The following is a 25574-nucleotide window of genomic DNA, read 5'->3' as shown; positions in this document are numbered from 1 at the left end:
TTTGGCTTATATTTTCATTTACTTTATGGTTTTTTTTTATTGATTGTACTTTTTAGAAGAGTTTGAGATTTAGAGGAAAAATGAGAAGCTTTTTGAGAGTTCCCATATACCTCACACTCAGTTTTCTCTATTATTAACATCTTACATTAGTATGGCACATTTGTGACAATGAATGAACCAATATTGATATATTATTAAGTAGAATCCATACTCTATTCAGATTTCCTTTTTCTGTTGCAGGATCCCATCCAGGAACACACAATTACGTTTAGTTGTCATGTCTCCTTAAGCTCTCTTGGCTGTGACAGTTTCTCAGACTGTTCTTGTTTTTGATGAACTTGAGAGTTTTGAGGAGTACTTTGTGGTGTCTAAATGTGGTATCTGTCCGATCATGTGGGGGCCCCCAAATGTGGGGTGACGATTGGGTGGAAGCTGGTGGCATGAGCGGTAAAAGGATGCACCTGAGGCAGAACAGAGGAGACGGAAGTTTATTGAATACACTGCAAGGGAGCTGTGGGCAGGACAGCAGAGCAGAGACAGTCTGCTACGAGGCAGTGGGAGGGGGCTGTTTTTAAAGGTGGAAGATGAGGAGGTAGGGCAATGCATGGAATTCTCCCTTTTCTGGTAATTGTGCCTGGTTGTAAGTAGCCCATTGGTCAGTTAGGGCCTATGGATGTCTTGAGGTGAGTCGCCTGATGGTCCTGTCTGTTTTCAGCAAAGGGGGTTGCTGAAAGGCCCTTTCCACATTCCATTGCTCAAGCCTGTTTGCCTAAAAGCTGCCTCTACATACTTTTGTATGATATTTTGTAGGATGTCCCTCAGTTGGGATTTGTCTGATGTTTTTCTCATGATTAGATTGGGATTATGGGTTTGGGGAGGTAGGCCATAGGTAAAATGCCATTCTCATCACATCATATCAAGAGTACACACCATCAACATCGTTTGTCACTACTGACATTGGCCTTGATCACCTGGCTGAGGTAGTGTTTGTCAAGTTTCTCTGCTGTAGAGTTACTCTCCCCTCACCCCCCCCCCCCCACTTTTCCATTCTGTGTATGGTATCTTTTGAAAATAAATTATTTTTTAAGTTTTTTTTAAATTATGTTATGTTAATCACCATACATTACATCATTAGTTTTTGCTGTAGTGTTCCATGATTCATTGTTTGCATATAACACCCAGTGCTCCATTCAGTACGTGCCCTCCTTAATACCCATCACCGGGCTAACCCATCCCCCCACCCCCCCCTCCCCTCTAGAACCCTCAGTTTGTTTGTTTGTTTGTTTGTTTAGATTTTATTTATTTATTTGAGAGAGAGCACAAGCAGGGGGAGCAGCAGACAGAGAGAGGGGGAGAAGCAGGCTCCCCGCCGAGCAGAGAGGCCGATCCCAGGACCCCAGATCATGACCTGAGCTGAAGTCAGACGCTTAACCGACTGAGCCACGCAGGCGCCCCTTTTTTAAAGTTTTTAAACGTAAGTAATCCCTACACCCATCGTGGGGCTCAAACTCATGATTCCAAGATCAAGAGTCGTACCCTCTTCCAACCAAGCCAGCAAGGCGCCCTTGAAAAGAAATTCTTAATTTTAATTGAGTGGCAGGGGCACGGCATGATCTTGGCCTCCACAGGGCTCCCTGATGGCTGATTGGCAGGGACCAAGCCATCTCAATGCTGCCTCTGGGGATCACTCAGAACTTACTGCTGGAATTCATGGGGCAGGGGAACAGAATTAGGGAAACAAACTGAATTGTGTATTCTTTCAAATCTTGCATCTGGACCTCTCCTTTTAAAACTCAAGAGCCAAGAATTTGGTATCTTTGTTTCCTAGTTCTTCTCTGAGAATGCTCCCCACGGGGCAATGAATGACAGGAGTCTTGGCTATTTGGCCTGGGAGGAGAGATGTGATAAAGGTGGAGGAGGAGGCTTCTTTTAGGCTAAATGTGGGTCATTACTTCATGTATTATCCTGCCACAAACATATCCACCTCTAAACGCTTCAGTGAAAAAGTTAACCACACGCACATCACCGATTGTTTACTGAGCGCTAAAGATTGAATCAGGAGGGCTACAAATAGGAAGCAGAACTGCTGACGATTCAAAATGTGACCTTGAGTACATATGCCCTTCCGCAGGTTTCAATCTCTCAATCTATGAAACAAAGAGAAAGCTTCCTACAGTGTTTATCTTGCTGAACTCCAAGGCTATAAGGAACAGTGATGCCCCTTGGAGACCTCTGAGGAAAGGGGGGCTTTAGATTTAAAGGCTAAGATATTCACCTCTAGCTCAAAAAAGGCTGTTATTTCTCAAGACAAAGAGTATAAAAGAGACTTTGGGGTTTTCTTGCGGGGAGGGGAAAGAAGAGGGATTTTATGTTCCTGTATATAATAGTTTTGGTCTTCTTCAAGTTAAAAGAAATAAGAATGTTCTAGAACTCAAGAATAGAAAAATTTACTCCATTTCCTGTTTCTTTAGGCTGGATGAAAAATGGCAGGAGTTCTGCTCCACTTTTAGTTGAGTATGCCCCTAAATAAGGTTTATTTGGACAAACTCAGGGCCTCTGGTTTAGAATCTGTTTTAGGATATGCAGCAAGATGGACAAAGAATAAAATTTTAGTTGATGTAAAGAGAAATGACTGCATCATGGTTAAAAATGAATTTTTTAAAAATGATTAAATTCTTATTGATTTTTTTTTTCCCCAAGCCAGTCGTTTCAGAGTTGATGCTTTGGAAATTAGCTACTTTAGACATTTTTGGTAATCTAATAATTTCACATTCCTAATGGAAAACTATCCCTTCCCCTTTCAGATTTCTTTAAAGTTACACTTGTACAGGGGCACCTGGCTGGCTCAGTTGGAAGAGCATGCGACTCTTGATCTCGGGGTCGTGAGTTTGAGCCCCACATTGGGTGTAGAGATCACTTAAATAAATAAAAACTTAAAAAAAAGTCATATTTGTGCAAATTCTCCTCTGAAAGAATGCAAATTTGAGTCAAGAGTTTCCTGAAATTGAATGAGGAGATCGATTCCATTCCATAAATTGAGAGTGGCTTTGGTAAGCATAGTGGGTTCTACAAAGTTCAAAACTGAGTATTTGGGGAGTGTTCTGATTCCTGTTTTGAGTTGGGCAAGTTTTTCCTGGTGTAGGTCTGCTCTCTGAGAAACTCCTGGATCACCGCTTTCAAACCATCTCCTATTTTCTCCTTCAGTTAATCCCAAGAAGAAAATAGAGATCGGAAACTGTGTTAAGCAGTAGGGCATCGCTCCCCCCAACAAGTCTGTCTTGGCATTTGTGCACTTTACAAAGCTCAAACACCTTCATTGGCTCCCCATTTCCTGTCCGTTGATGTGTAGTTCTTTTATTTAACATTTAACATTCTCAATAAACATGTCCCTAATTGAAAATTTTAGCCCTATGTGCCCCTCCCCCATATAATCTCGTCTTTGGTTAAATTTAACAGTTAATGCTCAACCTGACAGGATTTCTCCATGCTGCACCTTACAGTTTTTGCTACCTGCCAGAACCACCCCCTCTCCTATACTTGCATATTGAAACCACAAACATCTTTCAAGGTCATGGGCCGGGGCATCCTTTTCTGATCTTAGATGCTACAGTGTCACTTCTTCCTTAATATCATAGGCAAAAAACTTGTGACTGATGTGGGAGACAATGGCAGAAGGAAATGTAGATAAAATTAAAGGTCCTTATAACCTGCAGCCCACTGACAAATACTTGAGGCAGGCTAAGTATAAAGGAAGCTCCCTTCTATCTTAATGTTGATGCCTTGCTAGAGGGAAAAACTACCTTAGCTTAACAATAGCAGGGCCTCCACTATCCCTTGAGCCTTCTTTAGCGTATGAAAATCCTTTTGGGAATTTCCCTTCTCTTTACCTCCCCCAAACCCATAGTATTTAATCAGTCGCTCCTCACAATCCCAGGGCAGCAGCTCTTTCTGCCCTCGGGTCCTATTCCTGTGCTTTAATAAAACCACCTTTTTGCACCCAAGTCTCAAGAATTCTTTCTCGGCCCACGGCTCTGGACCCCAACTACGCTACTCCAAAAAACACAGGAGGAGCACTGTTTATTGTATGGAAATGATGAATCACTGAATCCTACTCCAGAAACCAATGTTGCACTGTATGTTAACTAAAACTTAAATGTAAGAAAATATATCATAGGCAAAAAAAAAGTCGGAAGAGAGGATCCTGGCCTAATTAGTAGGTCTACCCCTCACGTAACACTGAGCAAATGGATGAAGGAAGTAATTAATGTTCTTGTCCCGTCACTCCTGGTGAATAGGAGAGTCTTAGGAGATAGGGTTGCCAGATTTAGCAAATCAAGATATAGGACGCCCAGTCATATGTGAATTTCAGATAAACCACGAATACCTTTTAAAGTATAAGCATGTCCCATGAAATATTCACGACATATTTATACTAAAAAGTATTCATGGTTCATCTGAAATTCAAATTTAACTACGCGTCTTGTGTTTTATCTGGCACTCCTGCTTGGAGGGCAGGGACTCCCGGAGGCGCCTGGCTTCCACCCAGCAGGTGCTCAGCATCTGTGCAATTGTTAGAACGAAATCCAAACCAGCCCTGCAGCTTCCACAGCTGCACCCGTAGCGGGGCGGAGCCAAGCCACCGGGAACGACACAGACACCCCGGTTGGAGACCATCACTGGAGATTGGCCAAGGCGTCCGCACCTGGGAGGCAGCCCCACCCCGTGGGTACTCAGGATCCTTCCGCAAGCTCCGTCATCCCCCACACCCCCGACCCCCGGCCCTACGCTCCACCTCGTGACTGGTGGTCACGGGCCGGGGGGCGGAGCTGCCCGGCTCTCCGATCGCTGCCTACCATTGGCAGGGCCTTCCATCCATCATGTTAGGCCCCGCCCATGAGGCTGACGTTCCCCAGCCTACGTCTCTCTCGTAGGCCGCGACGTAGCTGGCGATTGGTGGAGAAGGCGGCAGCCGTCCCAGCGGAGGCGACGACGGGGCGGTCTCAGGGAATCGGGACGAGCCGGGGCACGTCACTCCCAACGGCGGCGGTGTTCGCTCGCGTTCCGCCGTCCCGGTCCGTGCCGCCCTTTGCTGTTGCGGCCACCGCGGGACCATGGCAGCGCTCGTGGTGCTCCTGTCCTTGCTGGCGGCGGGTGAGGGCCGTGAGCCTCGGGGGGGGTCGGGTGCGGCCGCAGGTGGGCGGCAGCGGGGCGGGTGCCGCAGTGCGGGCAACCGGCGGCGGCCTCGCCCCAGCCGCCTCCCTCTCGGCCTTCTCGTCGGACCTACCTGTGGCGGCAGGCCTGGAGGGCTGCCGGGGCGGGGCCGGGCTGCGTGGGGGCACCTGAGCCGGCCTCCACCCTCCGCCTCTTCCAGGAAGGCGCGGCTGCGGGTCCCGCCGCCGGTCTCTTCCGGCTCCGGAGGCACGGGGATGCATTTCCCAATTAACTGTGGAACCGCAGCCCTCTGCGAGGAAGGGAAAGCAGACTTCTCTGAGCTGCCATCAGATGCTGCGTTTCCTTGCATTTTTTTTTTTTTCTGGTGTCTTCCTTTCTAGCGGTTGTCATCAGTAATTGGTGACGTCTCCTCCCTTAACGTGTTTCAGAATACAAAAGTTGGAGATGGGGGTAATTGTTTTTGTAGGATTCTTTCTAAAGGCAAATTCGGAGTACCTCTGAGTAGTTGTCAAGGTTCTCCATTTTAAGGATTTGGAAACTAAGATGTGAGTCACGTTCTTAGGGTCACATGTTAAGTAAATGGTAGCTTTCAGAGTGGAACCTAGGTTCCCTAGTGTTCAAGTCCGCTAATATTTGGCCTCTTACTGTGTATCATTTAATTCATTTAATTTTACAGTAGTCCTTAGAAGAGGACATCATCCTCGATTTACAGGGTGATCAAGCTTAAATAAATTACCCAACAACATGCAGGTATTAAGCAGCAAAGCTGGAATTGAACCCGGATCAGCTGGCTCCAAAGCATGGGTCTTTCCATTATGTGTATTGTGGCACAAGGTGATGGAAATGCTCCTGCCGTGGGAATGATGGGGGCCTGGATTGGAGGCTCAGACAGTGGCGAACAAGAGGTCAAATTGAGAACAACTTGGAGAAATGGGGCTCTGTTTAAAATCTATAGCTTAAAAATATGTGTGAGGGGTTGGGATGACCCGACCCACTTTTGGAATGGTGGTTTAATTCTGCATGAGTGTATATAGACCACTGATGTTCTTGAAAAATGCAGGTCTTCTCCATCCCTGGAGGTGTGCTCAGGGTTGTGTGTTGATGATAATTATACTTATTTTCATATCCCCAAGGTTTTAGGGTTGTTTTGTTCCTTTCGTTTTTCCTTCTGACTCCAGAAGGGTCATCCTGATCTATCTAGTAAGTTATTTTGAGGGGTGTTTTTCTTTTATTTTAAATTCAGTGTTTGAAATTTAAAAATCTTCCCTTTGATACTGTGATTTAACTGAATATCTGCTGAAATTCCATCTTTTAATGTTGACTGATACTATTTTGATTCAGTGAGGTTTAAGGGTTGTTTGTTTTGGTCTGAGGCAAAGTAATTGCTTCTTTACACGGTTTGAACATGCTTTCTTAACTAGAATAGTCTAGTTCATACAGGCTTGGAATCTGATCTTCTCAATTTCTGCGGTGCTTGGTCTTGTCACATGAGGTTAAATTATTATTTTCCACAAGGACTAAGTGTAATTTAGTGGAAAACATCTCTAAGAGATTGGACTTCTGTATTTGAGGAAATAAATAAGTCCTTTAAACTGGTGTTAACTAAACCCGAGAGAGACTGGAGGAAGGGAACTAGGGTTATGAATACCATGTCATGAGTATTTGAAAAAAATTCAGATGTTTACCCTGGAGAGGAAAGGCCAAGGGCAAACATGTGGAATTTGACAGTGTCATGTGGAAGAGGGATTTGATGTGGTCAGTGATGCCCCAGAGGTCAAAAGTAGGACCTATTTATTTTTTCCCTTATTGATTCCATCCACCGTTCATGGATCACAGCATAGTACGGTGGGAGTTCCCAAAGGGAGGGATACTTACCCCCTAGCCCAGAATGGGGAGGCTGAGGGAAAATTCCCTGGGGGGGAGATGCCTCATGGGCAAATATATGAAAAAGATTGGGGGGGTTTAGACAGAATGCACTGTGTAAGAGCACAGAGATGTGAGAGCAAAAGAGCCAATAGTTCGGTGGGGCTGGAATGTATAAAGGTTAAGTTGGGGAAGCTCCCAGAAGTAAGGTTGGTGAGGTTCCTTGGGTGTTATGTTTTGGGTTCTGTCTCAAAAGCTCAGGGCAGCGAGTGAAGGTGGTTAAGCCGATGGGTGAATGAACACACCTGTATTTTGAAAAGGTGCTAGAAAGGCTGGCTCAGAGAGTGGTGTGACTGGTCGTAAGGTGGCCAGTTCTAGCAAGCCTGGAAAGGGCCTGGGAGTGTGCACTGGGCCTGGAGGGGAAAGGATTTGTGAGATAAGGGGGAAAAAAAAAAAAGGGCAGAATTCCGTGGTTGGCTGTGGTGCTGAGGAAAGATAGAAAGATGACCAGTGTGAGCCGCTGCCTGAAGGGTGGGGTCATCCTTGGAGATAGAGAACGCGGAAGGAGCATGTGGGAAGATGGTCAGCTCAGTTCGGAACCTGTTGAGTTTGAAGGACCCATGGGACTTAGAAGGAAATGCTTAGCAGGCTGTTGGATATGTAGGTCTAAGGCTCAAGGGAAATCTAGGCTGGCAATAAAAATCTGGGAGCCATCAGTGTTTTTGGTGTTTGCAGCCTGAGGAGTAGATAGGCTCAGCCAGGGAGAGGGATATAGGATAGGAAAGCAGTGAGGGTCAAGAATGGAGCCCTCAGATCTCAAAAGTGGAGTGTGCTAGGTGATCTCTTGGGATGCCAGAAGAAGGTACTAGAACTTCCATCTATAGCTTTTTAAAAATTTTTTTTAATAGTAACGATCAGATATTTTGTAGAATGTCCATCAATTTGGGTTTATCTGATGTTTTCTCATGATTAAATTGGGAAGAATACTACACAAGTATCTCATCCTTTTTTTTTTTTAAGATTTATTTATTTGAGAGAGAGAATGAGATAGAGCATGAGACGGGGGAGGGTCAGAGGGAGAAGCAGACTCCCTGCTGAGCAGGGAGCCTGATGTGGGACTCGATCCTGGGACTCCAGGATCATGATCTGAGCCAAAGGCAGTTGCTTTTTTTTTTTTTTTAAGGTTTTATTTATTTGACAGAGAGAGAGAGGGAACACAAGCAGGGGGAGAGGGAGAAGCAGGCTCCCCACTGAGCAGGGAGCCCGATGCGGGGCTCGATCCCAGGACCCCGAGATCATGACCCGAGCCGAAGGCAGGCGCCTCCAAAGGCAGTTGCTTAACCAACTGAGCCTCCCAGGCTTTTTAAAAAATTTGTTTTTGTGTGCTTTGAAATATGCTATGAAGGTACAGTCTATTCTACAAGTGTGTACTTTATAAATAAATATATCTGTATTGGGGCTGTTTTCAAATTTTGTACCAAAAGCGTTGAAATCTAAAAAGTTTGGACCTCTCTGCTTTAAAGGATGGAAGGGAAAGAAACAAAACTGCCAGAGGGACTGGGGGTAAAAAACCCCCACAAAACAGGGGCCCGGGCTTCACGAGAGCCAAGGGCGGAGACTTTTAAGGAGGGAGTTGCCCAGGATCAGGTGCTTTGAGAAGTTAAATAAATTAAGGGCTGAGAATTGTCTTTCGGATTTGGTGAGGCATTTTGGTGGCACGGTAGGGTTGGGAGCTATGGGTTGGGTGGTAATGTGAGATGAAGAAGTAGAGAAGCAAAGGGTCATTGGCTGCTCTTCCAGGATCCTTCTGAAGGGAAGCCGAGGCTGGTAGGACCAAAGTAGGGGTTTTGTGATTGTCATTTTAGAATGGGAGCACCCAGAGTGTATTTTTAGGAAGTGAAAGAGCCGTTTGGAAGGGGGAAGTTAGTAGCGTGAGGCATGGCTTCATTTATGACCTCAGCAACTATTTTTTGTTTTTTTAAGATTTTATTTATTCATTTGACAGAAAAAGAGGGAACACAAGCAGGGGGAGCGGGAGAGGGAGAAGCAGGCTTCCCGCCGAGCAGGGAGCCCGATGCGGGGCTCGATCCCAGGACCCCGGGATAATGACCTGAGCCGAAGGCAGCCACTTAACTGACTGAGCCACCCGGGCGGCCCTCAGCAACTATTTCTTGAGCACCCGTGTGTCAGGCACTGTCCTCAGCTCCTGGGGATATTGTGTGAACAAGACAAACTGAAATCCCTGCCCTCGTGGAGCTTCTCTTCTACAGGCCAGCTTTTATACACTGGTGCAGATAAATTTGTGGTGGGGAGAGGAAGCAGGGAGTGGGCGGGATTCCTGTGCTCTCTTTTGAAGCTGGAGGTGAGGTTATTTGGTAAGTCTGAGGCAGGGGTGATAAAAGAAGTTGCTAGAAGTCGGTAAGCTCATTTCAGTTGAGTACTGCAACAGACTTTCCGGGGGGTTGCAATGTTGGGACGGTGGAGATGGCTGCCGGCCGGCGTCGGGTTTGTAAGTTGAGGCAGCGTCCCCCTTGACTGGTTGTATTGTGGTAGAGAATGGGTGACTTCCTGTCAGGTCTCCAGGGGAAACCTGGATTAAGCAGCAGTGTCTCAGTCTAGGAGGCCACAGCAGTAAGGTTTTCTAAAGCCCGAGGCTCCCGCAGGACTGTCTTGCAGGCACAGAAGTGGGCATTCTACCTACGGTGTTGGGGCAGAGTAATTCAGCGGAGCTTTCCTTGCTGGGATTGAGTGACTAGGGCCTTGTTGCAAAACAGGACTATCTCCAGATCCAAATATGGTTCTTTAAATTAGTGTGTGGTACTTGGAAAGTGTAGGACTGTTGCTGCCCCATTTTCCTTAGCGTTTGCAATAACCACTACTGTAGTGAACCAAGATGTCTATCAGTTACAGACAGCCTTCCGTTCCGCTAATTTTTTTTTTTTTTTTTTTTTGCCTGCCTTCGGCTAGAACATTTTGGAAATTCCTGCTCTGGCAGCTGCGCTGAATTGAAACTCATAACTCTTCATGTTGTATCAGCACCATCCTGAGGCCTTTTATTTACTGCCAATACTGCAACACCAAAACATTTATTGTTCCTTCTAACTTTATTCCCATACCCTGTAAGTGGTACTTTCCTTAGGTCAAGAGAATAACAGTGATGCTTTATTAAATAAAGTCTAATTTTCCCATACTAGGTAAGCATGGCCAAGATTTGTTTTGGACTCAGAGCTGATCTTTTCATAGGAATCTGAAAGTTTCCACAAGTTACTCGTCTTTGTGCAAGCTAGACATCATTGGGTTTACACAAAATGGCTGAAGAGGCCAGATACCTCATCCTTGGAGGGTTTATCAAATAGGCCCTTTATTCTCATCCTTGGTCTGTTAATCTCAGGCTCCCTACCCCTAGACTTGTTGGCTTTATTATTACAGAATGCCTGTTCTCAGCCTCTTGATACACCCATTGGAAATACTATTTCTTAGACTACTTGGCTTCTAAAGTCTGCAATATTTATATTCTGACTAGTAACATGCCCGCCCCCTCCCCACCCCTTGCCTTTGACAGGCCTCATTTCACTAGGTTTGCTTATGGGATGTAAAGAAAGATCTCCTCTATCCTAAGATTTGCTAACTTGCTCAAGTTTTAGAGTGAAATGCTAGGAGTTTTATGAATTTGTATTTTGAAGAGAGGGTCGATGGCAGAAATAATTTAGAGATTTCATGTTTGTTTTTAGTCTGTGCCAGGGGTTTGTTTGCTAGCGATTGATTGATTGATTAAGATTTTATTTATTTCAGAGAGAGAGACAGACTCCTGCTGAGCAGAGAGCCTGACAGGGGGCTCAATCCCAGGACCCTGGGATAATGACCTGAGCCGAAGGCAGACGTTTAACTGAGCCACCCAGGGGCCCCTATTTATTTTTTAAAGTTTTATTTATTTAAGTAATCTCTACACCCAGCATGGGGCTCAAAGCCACGACCTCAAGATCAAGAGTTTCATGCTCCTCTGACTGAGCCAGCCAGGTGCCCTTCATTTGCTTTTTAAATTCTGAAGAAATGCCATTGATTTCTAATTCTTGCCGATTTGGCAGATGACCCTGGGTTTTTTTTTTTTTTTTTAAGATTTCATTTATTCATTTGAGACACAGAGAGCATGAGCAGGGAGAGAGGTAGAGGGAGAGGGAGAAGCAGGCTCCCCGCTGAGCCAGGAGCCAGATGCAGGGCTCGATCCCAGGACCCTGGGATCATGACCTGAGCCGAAGGCAGCCGCTTAACCATCTGAGCCACCCAGGCGCCCCCAAATGCCCCTGTTTTAGGGGCCACCTGTAGGAAGGCATCTTGATCGTTAGGAGAATCCTGTTTCATCACTGTGCCTCTCTTAGCAGAATGTATGGACTTTGGTTCGTAGAGCAATATTTTGAAAAAGAATTTGTTGATGTTTGCAATTCAGCATTTTGTCCAGTAATATGTAGTATGCTGAGTCAGTGAAGAATGGGGAAACGTTTTATATTTAATAATTTTCTTCACGGGTGCAAAAGATTTATGATGTTGATCATTCATTTATTAATCTGTTTTCTTCCAGGTGTTTTGGGGAACGAGTTTAGTATATTAAGATCGCCAGGGTCTGTTGTTTTCCGAGATGGAAATTGGCCTATACCAGGAGAGCGAATCCCAGACGTGGCTGCATTGTCCATGGGCTTCTCTGTTAAAGAAGTATGCGTATTTTTTTTCCTAAGATTTTATTTATTTGACAGAGAGACACAGTGAGAGAGGGAACACAAGCAGGGGGAGAGGGAGAAGCAGGCTTCCTGCAGAGCAAGGAGCCGGATGTGGGGCTCAATCCCAGGACCCTGGGATCACGACCCGAGCTGAAGGCACACGCTCAACGACTGAGCCACCCAGGCGCCCCCGGGGTCCCTTTTTATAAGGCACTGACCCCACTGTGAAGGCTCCATCCTCATGACCTCATCACCTCCCTAAGGCCCGCCCCTAATAGTGTCACATTGGGGGATAGCTTTCAATGTGAATTTTGGGGTGACACAAACGTCCAGTCTATTGCAATTTATTACGAATGATAAAACGTGCATGCATCTTGTCTGAGTCTGAGAAATAGTGCGGTCAGCCTCTGTGGGAATGAAGCCATAAGCTGTTGAGTAACTGGCTGTTTCTGTGATGTAGTGGAGGGGGTGTAGATCCTGTCAGGACAAGGGGTTTGCAGTGAAAGGCATGGAGAGAGGGGATGCAGTCTGCTGTCTTGCTATTGTTTGCTCTTCACACTTAATAAGTTTGGTGCTTTTGACATGGTCTCTAGATAATCACCAGTCACTCAAAGGAACTTTCCTCCCAGGTCCTGAGTGCCCTTGAAACCAGAAGCAGTGTGAGGGAGCTACCTCTCTGCTGGGCCTGTGGCTGGAGCCCCTGAGCTCCCTGTGGGAACATGAGTGGTTGCTTACATTTAAGGATGAAATTTGTACCTCCTCCTTCATAGACTTAAATTTGACTACGAGTGGCTGTCAGAGTAACTCTGAGAAATAATTACTAGTAAATTAATGTGAGCTACTTTGAGCAGGAATTTTATTTATGACAAGCTTAGTCTAAAGAGAAGACTTCTAACGGCAGTTCTGCTGTGTCCTTACGAAAGACAAAAGCCCGCCGTCCACAAGGGCAGGTGATGGTGTGGGGGGAGAAGACACCCATGGTTTGGTGAGGAAGAGTTTGTAATCTGGGATTTGAAAAGGACCTACATTTTGTTTCCTTGTCTGCTTTCTTCCACAGAAGATTTGAGAGGACTTACTAGTAGACTTTGTTGTAGATCTGTGGAAGTTTAAGAACACAAAGGAGGTCAAAATCCCTGTCCCTGGTTAGGAGTTTGCAACTGCTGCCTTCAATGAAACGTTTGCTCCCCCTGGGAATTAATGAGCTAAAGAAACCAGAAGAATTTCAGAATAAATGGAAGAAAGGAAACAACAAAAATCAAAAGGCAGATTTAAAAAAATAATCTTAGTAATAATATTAGGAATGTAATTTCTGTGAAAATCATTGTTGAGGATCCCTTTAAAATAAACATATAAATGGAATTTTCATTGCCAGTGTCATCCCGGAACCCCTTGACTCTGCTTAGTACACGTTATTGGGGCAGTGGTTTCTGGAGCGGATAATTAAGCACCATCTCATGCTTTTCGGTGTTTAGGACCTTTCTTGGCCAGGACTTGCGGTGGGTAACCTGTTTCATCGTCCTCGGGCTACCGTTATGGTGATGGTGAAGGGAGTAGACAAACTCGCTCTACCCCCAGGCAGTGTCATTTCGTACCCTTTGGAGAATGTGAGTATTTATTATAAAAAAATTAAAGGCATGCATTTTTAATCTTGCCTGCTGTCGTTATGAATTGTGTTCTAAACACCCTTCTCTTGTCTACATTTTGTTGTCCATTATCTTGTCACCTTCCCGTCCGAGTTTTACCTGATACTTTGTGTAAGTAGGAGACTGGAGACTATTTTGCTGGTTACTTACGCCTTCACTGGCTTTTCAGGCAGTATGGCTGGCTGAGCTGTCGTGAGAGGCCCTCCGTCCGCTGCCAGCAGGGAAGTTCCTGAAACATCATGTAGCTGAACTTGCGGGCAAGGCAGGGATACACAGAGGTGCCAGATAGGAACAGACAGCTCAAGAGCCACAGCGGTGAGCCGGAGCTCCGTGTTTCTTGCAGAAAGCCAGGGGCTATGAAATGCTGTCTTGTTCTCAAAAGGAGGACCAGGAAAACCCCAGCTGCCCCAGGGCTGCCATGGAGCAGCTGACTTACCTCTCTTGGCGGGGGAACCCAAAGAGTCCCCTAAGAGAATCGGAACTCCGGGCTTGTGGTGTGCCCAATTCACACGACCCACCCCGTTCGGACACCTCCACCAGACACCTCCACTGCCCAGGGCTGCTTTGGTTTAAAAAAAAAAAAAAATCGAAGATGAGTAATTTACAAAGCACTTGCAAGAAAACAGTGCCATGAGAGAATGCGCAGGTGCAACAAACCGAATTCATTCCCTTAGAACTACAGATAATAGACCAATCTCCAGGAGATGTGAAAATACATACATTATAATTGTGAAAGGAGTTCAAGGAAGGGATAGAAACTGTGAAGCAGGTAGAAGACCTTTTTGACATGTGGTGCATTCATTAATACTCACGTCTAAATATTTCATAATTTATCTTGTGATTTCTTTAACCCATGAGTTATTTAGAAGTGTTTAATGTGTGGGTTCTTTTCAAGTAATTTTTAATTTTTCAGCTTCTAATTTCATGGCATTTTAAGACTGGTCTGTATGATTTGGGAATTTTTCAGACTTTCTGTGGTCTAGTATAAATTATTTCCAGGCACACACAACATGGTTACAAAAGGCCATGTACTAGGCCACAAGGCAAATCTCAACAAATAATGAAGAATTAGTATCAAATAAACCACCCTTTCTGACCACAATGCAGTTAAATCTGAAAACGATACCTTAAAAATGTACTTGGAAGGGTGGGGAGGATGGAGGGGAAATAGGTGCAGGGTATGAAGGGTACAAACCTCCAGTTACAAACGTTTCGGCACAGGGAGTACACGCGTAACTTACAGATGGAAACATTTATACACATCAGTCCTTTCCTAATGTGTATAAATGTTGGGTCACTGTGTTGTACTCCTGCAAACTAATACAATATTGCATGTCAACTATACTTCCGTAAAAAATAAAGAAAAATGTATTTGGAAATGGTAAAAACAAAATAGATGACTCCTCAGGTTTAAAGCACACTGGAAGTCTTAAAAGCTATCAGAAAAAAAGACATTGTCTTTACAAAGGAATGAGTAGAAAGCAGATTTCTCATTGCCATTAGGGACTAGAAGAGCAAGAACTGAAAAGGAGGGGTTGTCTAGTATAAGGCCAGGCCGAGGATACAGTTTACATTGTCATAATAATGAAATGATATGAATCCAATGAAAATTAGGACTCTTGGGAAGGTGAAGACCTAGAAATGGAGTGCCTTATGGGGCGGCGGGGGGGGGGGGGGCTGTGGTTGGTGACGCAAGAGAGCTAAATCGTCATTTTTTTATACTCAGCAGTAAATACATTTCTAAAATGGAAAAATCAAGATGTGATACAAACATATTTAGAGATGGTGGCAAAAGGAAACAAAGGTTTTGAAAGTGGGGTCCTTGGGAATGGGAAATGGGGGCAAACTTTTTTCTTTAAACTTATTTTTCATAGAAAGTCTGATAGAACTCTGCATGTCTTTATAAACTGTATAATCTTTTTTTCTATATAACTTTTGAAAAAATTTTTGATTTTAGCATGTGAGCTGGGGAGAAAGGGTAGAGGCCAAGGGAAAGGGGGAGAAGTGGACTCCCCACTGAGTGTGGGACCCTGCGCCACCCCCCACAGCTTGTTCTCCAGAACCCGGAGATCATGACCTGAGCTGAAATCAAGAGTTGGATGCTTAACTGACTGAGCCACCCAGGCGCCCCATCTCTTGAAAAAAATCAACAGGAAAAGTTAGTTGGAATAGGTGGACTACTGAATAATTCATGAGTTGAAGAGAAAATCAAAGTGGAAGTTTTGAAATTATTTGGAACTGAGTATCAATGAATGTACCATATATTTAAAAGTGGTGGGGTGCAGCTAAAGTGGTAAGGAAAGGAAAAAATTGATAGCTTAAATGCACACGTTCGACAGTTTAAAAGAATGGAAATTAATGAGCTAAAGAGAGCAGAAGAATTTCAGAATAAATGGAAGAAGGGAAACAACAAAAATCAAAAGGCAGATTTAAAAAATAATCTTAGTAATATTAAGAATGTAATTTCTGTGAAAATCATTGTTGAGGATCCCTTTAAAATAAATATATAAAAATCCAAAATGCTCTTAAGATTTTAATTTGCATACAGTCCAAAACTCAGCATTTTTAACAGACTAGCCTTACTTTCCATGAGTAGAAGCTGTGAAAAGAGCTCATGTTATTGCTTGACCCTGACTGACTGCTAATACTTTTCCTGGCAGTGGGTGGTGAATGAAATACAAGGCTCAGAGGGCAAAATCCACAAAATCTAAAACAAACTAGAATGTCTTAGAATTCCCCTTAATGAAGCTTCTGTTTGATTAGCTCGTTTCATTAGAATTTCAAGGCCTGTAGATAAAGAAATTTGATTCTCTCCAGGACACACACATACCCTTGTACTACAGTGGAAGAAAACAGGAGATTTTAAGCTGTTGAGCTTTTTCCTTTTTGAGCTTCGTGGTTGTATAATTTTTTTCTTTTCTGTCACAGTTTGGCTCTCATCTGACTCAGCAGCTTCTCCGATTTGATTGCTAAGGATATGTTACCTTTAATCTTCAACTTTCCTGACACAGGTGCCATTTCAGTAGGTGAAATGAGGCCAGAGAGTGTCCCAGCACTGCCGAGGAGAGGGCACTGTGACGGTGTGCTTTTGCAAGTGGGGCTCTTCCCCCTTCAGTTACTCCATAACTTATTTTAAGAGAATTTTGTGAAGAGTTAATACACATCTTGATTAAGAAGGAATTGGTTTTATGTCACAGTATCATGAACTAGATGAAAATCCCAGCATCAAAATTAAATTTATCAAAGATTTATTAATCATATTTCTCCCTGTACCATGTTAGCATTAATTTGCTACTTACAAACATTAACCTTTCAATAGTAAAGGGAATTAAGGATGCCTGGGTGGCTCAGTCAGTGAAGCGTCTGCCTTCGGCTTAGGTCATGATCAGGGTCCTGGGATCGAGTCCCCCATGGGGCTCCCTGCTCAGCGGGGAGCCTGCTTCTCCCTCTGCCTGCCACTCTCCCTGCTTGTGCTGACAAAATCTTTAAAAAAAAAAAAAAGTCACTAAGAAATCTCCATTAAAACAAACACTATTATACTGCTTGTTTTACTACAGTAATATTGAGAATAACATAATTTTTTTGAGGGGAAGAGTGACCATAACTTATTTTAAAAAATAATGTGGGATAAAAACAAATCTATGCAGATGAAAGTCAGAAGTTTTGGTCACCCTTGGGGGTGGAGAGAATGGAAGGGGGAGCCTTCTAGGGTGCCGATAATGTTCTGTCTTGCTCCGGCTAGGCTTTATGAGTGTATCCATTTGTAAATACCCCTTGAGCTGTTACCCTAAGATTTGTGCACTATGCTGTATGTATGTTACACTTTAATAAAAAATGCAAGAGAAAAGTAGATTTTACTACAATTGGTTATTTCAATTGATACCATCTTGTGGTCCCAAGATCGAGGCTTCAAAATTCTTGTGACATACTTTATGCTTTGAGTCTTCAGTCTATCTGGAGATAAACCCTAAATCCAACATTTTTTTGAAATTCTGAAATGAAAAATGAGGTCTGGTTCTCTTTCAATGAAATTTAATTCTTCAAATTCTTCAGACCTCCTCTTACAACTTGATACTTTTATTATAGAATATACATTCCTTGTGACACAATATTAAAACCAAATGGGGAATTGCTGCTTAAAGTACATGAACTACCACCAGAAAATGGTTTGTGCAAGAGAGTTGTGTCCTTCCTGTTGGCAAGTTATTTCCCATCTAGGCATATAGGAGATAAGACTCGTGGCCCACTTAGGGACTGTTTCATCCGTGCCCTCAAAAGGGCTGTGTTTGGAAATGATTCGGGTCTTTTGAATTTCCATAAATGATGGGGGTTTTTGATTTTTGTTTTTGTTTTTCTTTTAAGGTTCTTTTGTTGTTGCTGAGTGGTTTTTCTTACCCCTTGGGTTCCAACGATAATTGAGGTCTTACTCTTATATTTCAGGCAGTTCCTTTTAGTCTTGACAGCGTTGCAAATTCCATTCACTCCTTATTTTCTGAAGAAACTCCTGTAGTTTTGCAGTTGGCTCCCAGTGAGGAGGTAAGTGATAAGTTTTTACTTAAGATGCTTTAAAAAATAAGCTTTCCTTAATGAAAATTTAAAACCACTTTTATGAAAAATTGTATATACTCTCTCTATATCGTATGTACATATATTTTATATATACTCTGTATATTGGAATTAATCTGCAGGCTGTAACAAAATTTTGGATTCTTCTTGCAGAGAGTGTATATGGTGGGGAAGGCAAACTCGGTTTTTGAAGATCTCTCCGTAACGTTACGACAGCTCCGCAATCGCCTGTTCCAGGAAAACTCTGTTCTCAATTCACTTCCCCTCAATTCTCTGAGTAGGAACAATGAAGTAAGAAGTGCCATCATTGAATGAATACATGAATATCATTACTAATTTTCCATGTCTTACGCTCCCTGACTTTAGAGCAGACTTGGAATTTCAGGAAATGACAGGTTTTACAGGTTTACTGTGCTGGAGTAGATTCTTTAGTATAATTTTTAAATGAATCTCATGAACAAATAGACTTTTTTTGTGACTTGAATAAATAGTATTACATTCTCGTGCAGGGGCTGCCACCAGTTAAGGCAGACAAGCCAGGAGTCACACAGACTACTTGGTTGGCAGAGCTGTGTTGGTCTGGTTACGTAGAGGCCATTATTCACTGCCATCTCTGATGCGTTGCTGCCTCTTTCTGGTTCATTCTCAACAGTATAGTGGAGGGAGGCACTCTTACTTTTGACTCCTATCAGCTTCACCACTGTCTTCTCCACGTGGCATGCCACCTTTGTGGCAGCCTGTCGTCTTAACCTATGGATGACCAGAACCGCCATCTTTTCTTCTCTGATGTGGACCATGTTCAAGGAACGTGAGCGGACTGGGCCACTAGCAGGACCTCGCTGCAGCGTGTCAGAGACTGGGATGCCCTCAGGGAAAACCACTTGAGAGTTTGGGTGCTTTGTCATACCTTTATCAAAGATAATAGCTATTGAGTGGTCCTCACTGTGCTCGGAATGACCGTCACCTTTTTATTAGGAAATGTTTTTATGTGCATTTTCAATTGAGATGAACCTACCAAATAGAGGACAGCTGTTGCATAAAATCACTTAACTCTGCTTAACATTTGTAATATCCTATCCTGTGCCTTGCTTGATAAACGGCAGATACAGATCTTGGATGTGTATTTAAAATAATACTTCTTTTGGCCCTTTGCAGGTTGATCTGCTCTTTCTTTCGGAATTGCAAGTGCTACATGATATTTCAAGTTTGGTAAGTCGGCTACTCTAGTATTTGTTTCATTTATTTTGGTTCCAAAAGACATTTCCCGAGAATCCTGAAATGATAGGGAGACCAATTAAAGTTTGATTATGCCCTAGATTTACGTACCACGAAAGCTGAGAAATTGGTGGTGATGGGAATTCTGAACTCATCTCTTGTTACAGTGAAATTATTTTGCATTTCTGCTTCTAGGAGAGACAGTAAGTGTATGTATGTCCTCAAGGGCACTGGCCTGGGAGTAAGGCCACCCTCGCCAGAGTCCTGACTTGGCTATTGATTTCTTGAAAGACATTAAGACCTAATCCCTGTATCTTATCTTTGGGTCTAAAATAGAAATAACAGGGTGCCTGGGTGGCTCAGTTGGTTAAGCAACTGCCTTCAGCTCAGGTCATAATCCTAGGGTCCTGGGATCGAGCCCCACGTCGGGCTCCCTGCTCCACGGGGAGCCTGCTTCTCCCTCTTCGGCTCCCCCTGCTTGTGTTCCCTCTCTCGCTGTCAGATAAATAAAATCTTTAAAAAAAAAAAACCCAACAAATGAAAAAAAAAGTTTAAAAATAAATAAAATAGAAATAACAGTTTGGACTAATAATGCTATAAACCAGGTCGGGAAGGAAATAAATATACCTGCAGTGTATTTTGTGTGTGTGAGTCATTAAAAAACAAAACAAAACTCCTTTGACTAAAATAAGAAAGCTTACCTGTATGCTGTCTCCTGAAGTTGCCCAAAGCTTTCTGCAGGTTGGTTTGGGGTAGTCTAGACGTGTATTGCTGGGGGCCAGCCAGGTGCTCTAGGAGGGCCTGTGGGGAGGTAGCTGCTCTCTGAGCACTGATGGCTCATGCTCTCCTGGGATTGAACTGGTCCAACTATGTGTTCTTTCATACCCTGGCCCATATCTGAAGGTATTCTGTTGGTTTGTTTCTTTAAGCTATATGTAGGCCCAGTGTGGGGCTCGAACTCCTGACCCTGAGATTAAGGGTTGCATGCTCTACCGACTGAGCCAGCCAGGCGCCCCTTGTATCTGAGGTTTTTTAACTGAGGAGTTGTTTGTTGTTGTTTTTTTTAGGAGCTTTTATTAAATATTCAAGGAGTCTTACAATTGCTCTTAAAAATGAGATTTGTGCTGGGTTTATCAGAAACTCCCATTTCAACTAGTTCTGTTTGCCACCATTTTAAAACTATTTGTATCTTTTGGCACACTGGTATGGCTCCTTTCAGCCTAGTTTAGTTACATATAAAACTTGAAGTGGCTGAGTCTGACATTACCCACTTCCTTTTGTTCGCTTGGTCGTTCGTTCATTCTCCTCAGTTGTCTCGACATAAGCATCTAGCCAAGGATCATTCTCCGGATTTATATTCGCTGGAGCTGGCAGGTTTGGATGAAATTGGGAAACATTATGGGGAAGATTCTGAACAATTCAGAGATGCTTCCAAGATCCTTGTTGATGCCCTGCAAAAGGTAAATTGTTGATGGGGTATGAGAGGTTAGAGTATGACCATTTCAATTTTAGCTTCTTAATGGAAAAATCTATTTAGTGAAATACTGTTGATTGAAGTCTCCCCTTCTTTGGAGGACCTCTAATTTTAGTGACAAAGGGTGGAGTGGGTCAGAGGTGTGTGTTGGGATGTCTCTCATGCTGGCAGATGGCAGGGGAAACGATCAGTAACTCCAGCACTATACTTTTTTCTTTTAATTGTGGTGAGATATACATAAAATTTACCATTTTAACCATTTTTAAGTGTACAGTTCTGTAGCATTAGGTACACTTACATTGTGCAACTGTCACCACCATCCATTGCCAGAACTTTCTTCTTTCCTACCTGAAACTGTCCCCATTGACCCTATGAAATCATGGGAGGAAAACAGCACAGCAGCAGACACTGAATAGACACGTAGTAAGTGCGCGTTTCTCTCCGCCCTTGGGAGTTGCTCGCCTGCAGCTCTTCCATGAGTCAAACTTCATAGGTGTTCGTGATTAACCAGAGACCACTTAGGAACATCTTCATTTCCCTTTCCTACTTCCCTTCCCCCGCAGTTTACATGCCAACAACTTGTCTGTTTATTTTGAACATTTGAATACATGTTGAAGATGAGCACTTCTCTGAATATTTTGACATAATCAAACCTTTAAGACAGTGTATTTCGTTAGCCAGGAGGCGAGTGTATGTTCTCCTAGGTGCACAGCTTTAACATTATTTGAGTAAGTGCATGTTCGCAATTCATAGTAATGCCAGTAAGTCTTCAGTTCGCAGATGACATGTACAACCTTTATGGCGGGAATGCAGTGGTGGAGTTAGTGACCGTCCGATCGTTTGACACATCTCTCATCAGGAAGACAAGGACTATTCTTGAGGCAAAACAAGTGGTGAGTACAGTTTTAGACCCTGCTTTAAAACTATGAAATTTAAAAAAACCCACTAAATCCTCGTTCACCTGTGGGCAACATGGACGAGCGGTGGGTAAATCTGGGAGACAATTTCAGTGAAAACCCAGATTGCTTATTCATGTAGGCATGTGCGTTTTGCCAGTGATGCTCAGTCTGCTTGTAATCAGATGATACAAGAATCTGAGTTAGGGTAAGTCTGTCAGAGCCAGTGAGCTCATTCCAATATTGCTCTTACAAGCAGACGTCAGAAGTTAACGGGAGGGAGGAGGATGGAGGATTCAGCACCCGGAGTCTGCTTTTCCTGGAGGTGTGTTGTCTGTGTGGCCCAGTCCCTCATTTTCCAGGATCTGCTGTTTATACTCCTAAGAATTTGATTTACAAGTTTTTGGCCTGGATCTTGCTTTGATTTTCAGCATTTAGAGGGTCCTAGGCAAGGGTGCCCGCCTGCACGGAGAGGAGGGCAGCACTGAGCGTCCTGGGGCCGAGAACCTTACTGATGGGTGCTCCACGGTCATTTATAGACACTTCCGTCTGGACCCATTCATTGATCTCAGGGTGGGACAGAGGTGGAATGCGTGCTCAAGATAATCTAGACGTGACTGCTTTGAGATGGCTTCGTTCTGATGGGAGTGGGAGGACCATTTAATATCACATGGCAGGCTAGACAATCCCCCAAATTTTCCCACTACCGAGTGTCTAGAAATACTGATAAACAGCTTTTGAGTGCATAGTTTAGCTTTCAAGACAGACATTCTTAAGGAGCAAGAGGAACTCGAAGTGAATTAACATTTTACATATGTAATCTGAAAATTACAGTGTTGTATTTGTTCATTCTAATGGACTAAAGCACTGGGAGACGGGAGGCTGGTGCCCTGCATCCTTGGGAATACCGTTCTGCCTCTCAGCCCTGGACGGTCTCCCCAGCCCGCCAGGCAACGAGGCATTCAGCTTGAGGGTCTTTGTAGGGTGATGGGAATGTTCTACAGCTAGACTGTGCTGATGGCTGTGCGGCTCTGGGAATAAGTACTAAGGTGCAGGGAGAAAGAACCCGCTTACCCCCCAAAAGAAAGGTCTTCAAGGGGGAAGTCCTCTTGTGTTTGCCTCCTAAGCTCCCTGCACGTGGGACTGGCCATCCTCTCCCCCACTGAAATCCCTCTTTCTTCAGTCTGAGGGAGAGAGAGTTGAAGGAAACATTCGAGTGCCTACGACATGCCAGGTGCTGGGGCTACATCGTCTTCTGTGTCCTTTTAGGACAAACCTGATCCTGTCACTCACTTCCTGCTTGAAACCTGTCCACAGCTTCTCCTCGCCCATAGGCTCAAGGCCAGGTTGCCCGTAGGTTCCCCGTGTTGGTGGTTGCCCTCCTTGCTCTGTTCTCCAGCCGGAATGAATGAAGTTGCCCACACAGCGCCTTTGCCTGGGCCTGGAATAGACTCCCCCGCCACCAAGGCCCGGCAGGATGGGGATGGCGTTGAATGAACCGTTTTCCTCTTTAAGATTAAAATTTCAAGTGGAGCACACATAAGTATATAACGTGGGGAAGAGAATGCAATACTTGGTCCTCTGAGCCCCCGGTCTTATCCCTGTGCCCTCCCCATCCGCAGGGAATTGCTGTCCCGATTCGTTAGTCATGCCCTTGATTTCTTTACAGCTTGACCACAGAATGGATTCATCCTTAAACACTGTTTGGTTTTGCCTGCACTGGAATTGTATGTGAATGGAATCCTACTTTTTCTGTTGCTGCCCAGTCTTGTTTCAGAGGCACACAGGCCGTAGGTCCATCCTCACTGCCATGGCTCCCCTTGTGTGGACGTGCCACGTGCTGTTAAGGCAGGCCGCTGTGCGTGGCTCTGGGTACACACACACACTCACACACTCACACACTCACTCACACACGGTTTCCCTAGGGCGTGGACTCGCTGGATCACGGGATACGCACACTTTGACCATGCTGGTGTCGCCACATTTTCTCAAGCAGTTGGACTGGTTTATACTTCCATTGACCATGCGCTTCCCCTTTCGGGAAGGCTCCCCTTCTTGGCGCCTCCTAGTAGAAGCATGTCTTAATGCCACCTAGGAATAAATGTTTGATAAACGAATCAGCTACCAAATGGGGATAATTTCTGAACTTAAAATTCTTCCCTCTTTTCTTCGTTGTAGAAGAACCCATCAAGCCCCTATAACCTCGCATATAAGTATAACCTTGAGTATCCAGTGGTTTTCAACATGGTACTTTGGATAATGATCGCTTTGGCCTTGGCCGTGATTATCACCTCTTACAATATCTGGAACATGGATCCTGGATATGACAGCATTATTTATAGGATGACAAACCAGAAGATTCGAATGGATTGAACTCTCCTCATGCCAAACTTAGAAAAGGGATTTGGAAATTGGCTGTTTTGTTAAATCTTTTAGTGTAGTTTAAAAGTAGATAGTATACTTTAAATTTATAAAAAAGAAAATTTTGTTCTCCGTGTGCCTGTGATGTTCTTTTAGAGTGAATTATAGTATTGATGTGAATTGATCTGTGTGCTATAGATTCTATAATATGCTCAAATATGATATAACCATTTAATTTCATTCCATTTAACATTTGGAAATGTGCACTGAAATAAATGTAAAACATTTAGAATAACTTGTGTTATTTATGTTGGGGAAAATGCACTGAATTTATTAGACAAACTTAGTGCTTAACTTCCTTACACAGGACAGATGAAAATGACATTTGGGCTGTTCTATACCAGGAACCATTTGTAAATGTCTTAATTTGATGTAAATATCTCTGAAACAGAAGGTATTTAACTTCAAAGAGCCCTAAGTGGACTATCTGGGAGTACTTACACAGTGACTGAGATTGAGAACTGCATCTGATTGACAGAGGGTGGCTGTTTCTTAACCTCTTCTGAAAGTCTGGTGATCCAGATCACGAGGTGGATATTAAAAATACTACATTGATCTAAAAAGAAACTAGCTTTGTGGAGTTAATAGATATCTGTAATTATACACCCAAAAACCAATTTTGGGGGGACATCTTGGGGCTTGACTATTTTATAGTCAACTTTCCTGTGTAAGTTACTATTAATGGTTTGTGGTACGTCATTCTCTAGAATATTAAGTGGAAGTAGATGCTCCCTACTTTTCATGTGGAAGTGGACCAATGTCTATAAAGAGTGACAAATAAAGTTAATACTGATTCCACATTTGTGTCATTTCAATACTAAATCTATTTTATATTGTAAAATCCTAACTAAACAGGGTTTTATTTAATCAATTGGCTGTTACACAAACGGTTTCATGCTTTTTTTTTTTTTTTACATTTATTCTCACTGCCTCCCGAGATTCAGTATCAAGACAAGGAAGACATTTTAATTACCATTCTTGTTACTGAATTTATACAGAATATGATGAATTCACACTAGACTCTAGGTAGGAAAAGCTTAAATTTCCCTACAGTATTTAAAAGATGAGTAAGTAATTGGTCAAAATAAGGACTATCTAAGGTAAAGTCTTAAAGGTTATAATTTTAAAGACTTATTAGAATTTTAAATTTCATGATTATGTAGCAAAATCAGTCTGAGAGTTGTGCTGCCCTGCCCCTGGGAACCCTACTTGGGTTTAGTATGAGCCGTTTCTGTGCCTCTTTAGAAAGATCATCAGATCCTTTCTAAATAACAGGTTGGCAGGTTTGAAAAGATGGAGTCAGCTAGTTGTGTCTTCTACTACTTAATGCAAGATACCTTTAAGCTGGAAATCACCGTCACCGGGAAGAGAGAACAGACACGGTTCCAAAATCACTTAGATATTCTCCACTGCTACTCCCTGGCAAGTTTATGGGGGTGAGGGTGTTTTCAGCCGCCTGGCCCCAAAACACTAACCCCTCACAGAACTCAACAGGGCCTATATTTGGGAAGTCAGGAATCCCTAAGTCTGCAGAGTAGTTAAAAATCCATGTTTCTTTCACAAGTTTCTTATATAAACATTGCCATAGAAGACTGTGATTACATATGAAGTA

General features: G+C 43.5%; 1 protein-coding gene across 2 annotated transcripts; it reads left to right on the top strand.

The window, feature by feature from the left end:
* The first annotated feature begins 4987 nt into the window (after positions 1 to 4987).
* ATP6AP2 (ATPase H+ transporting accessory protein 2) lies at positions 4988 to 24749 on the top strand. Of its 2 annotated transcripts, XM_028113419.2 has the most exons (9): positions 4988 to 5151; positions 11612 to 11742; positions 13220 to 13351; positions 17831 to 17926; positions 18110 to 18247; positions 19112 to 19165; positions 20482 to 20631; positions 21419 to 21538; positions 23720 to 24749. In XM_028113419.2, exons 1-9 carry the CDS (start codon positions 5112 to 5114, stop codon positions 23912 to 23914), a joined length of 1056 nt encoding a protein of 351 aa, XP_027969220.1. In that variant the 5' UTR covers positions 4988 to 5111; the 3' UTR covers positions 23915 to 24749. The 2 variants fall into 2 exon arrangements, with proteins under 2 accessions (XP_027969220.1, XP_087884954.1); XM_088028828.1 differs by lacking the exon at positions 13220 to 13351 and having other exon boundaries at positions 4989 to 5151.
* Positions 24750 to 25574: the final 825 nt, after the last annotated feature.

This window comes from Eumetopias jubatus, unplaced genomic scaffold (genome assembly GCF_037043125.1).
Source record: "Eumetopias jubatus isolate StellerSeaLion01/CBP00866 unplaced genomic scaffold, mEumJub1_p1.0 scaffold_11, whole genome shotgun sequence".
Lineage (NCBI taxonomy): Eukaryota > Metazoa > Chordata > Mammalia > Carnivora > Otariidae > Eumetopias > Eumetopias jubatus.
The sequence above is the reverse complement of the archived record's forward strand: the minus strand, read 5'-3'. Positions and strand labels throughout refer to the sequence as shown.

Excerpts from the sequence above, each read along its gene's own strand:
- ATP6AP2 (XM_028113419.2), top strand. The coding sequence starts at position 5,112 with ATGGCAGCGCTCGTGGTGCTCCTGTCCTTGCTGGCGGCGG. Across the intron at positions 13,352-17,830 it reads TTTCGTACCCTTTGGAGAAT|GCAGTTCCTTTTAGTCTTGA; the intron begins GTGAGTATTTAT and ends CTTATATTTCAG. Across the intron at positions 17,927-18,109 it reads AGTTGGCTCCCAGTGAGGAG|AGAGTGTATATGGTGGGGAA; the intron begins GTAAGTGATAAG and ends TTCTTCTTGCAG.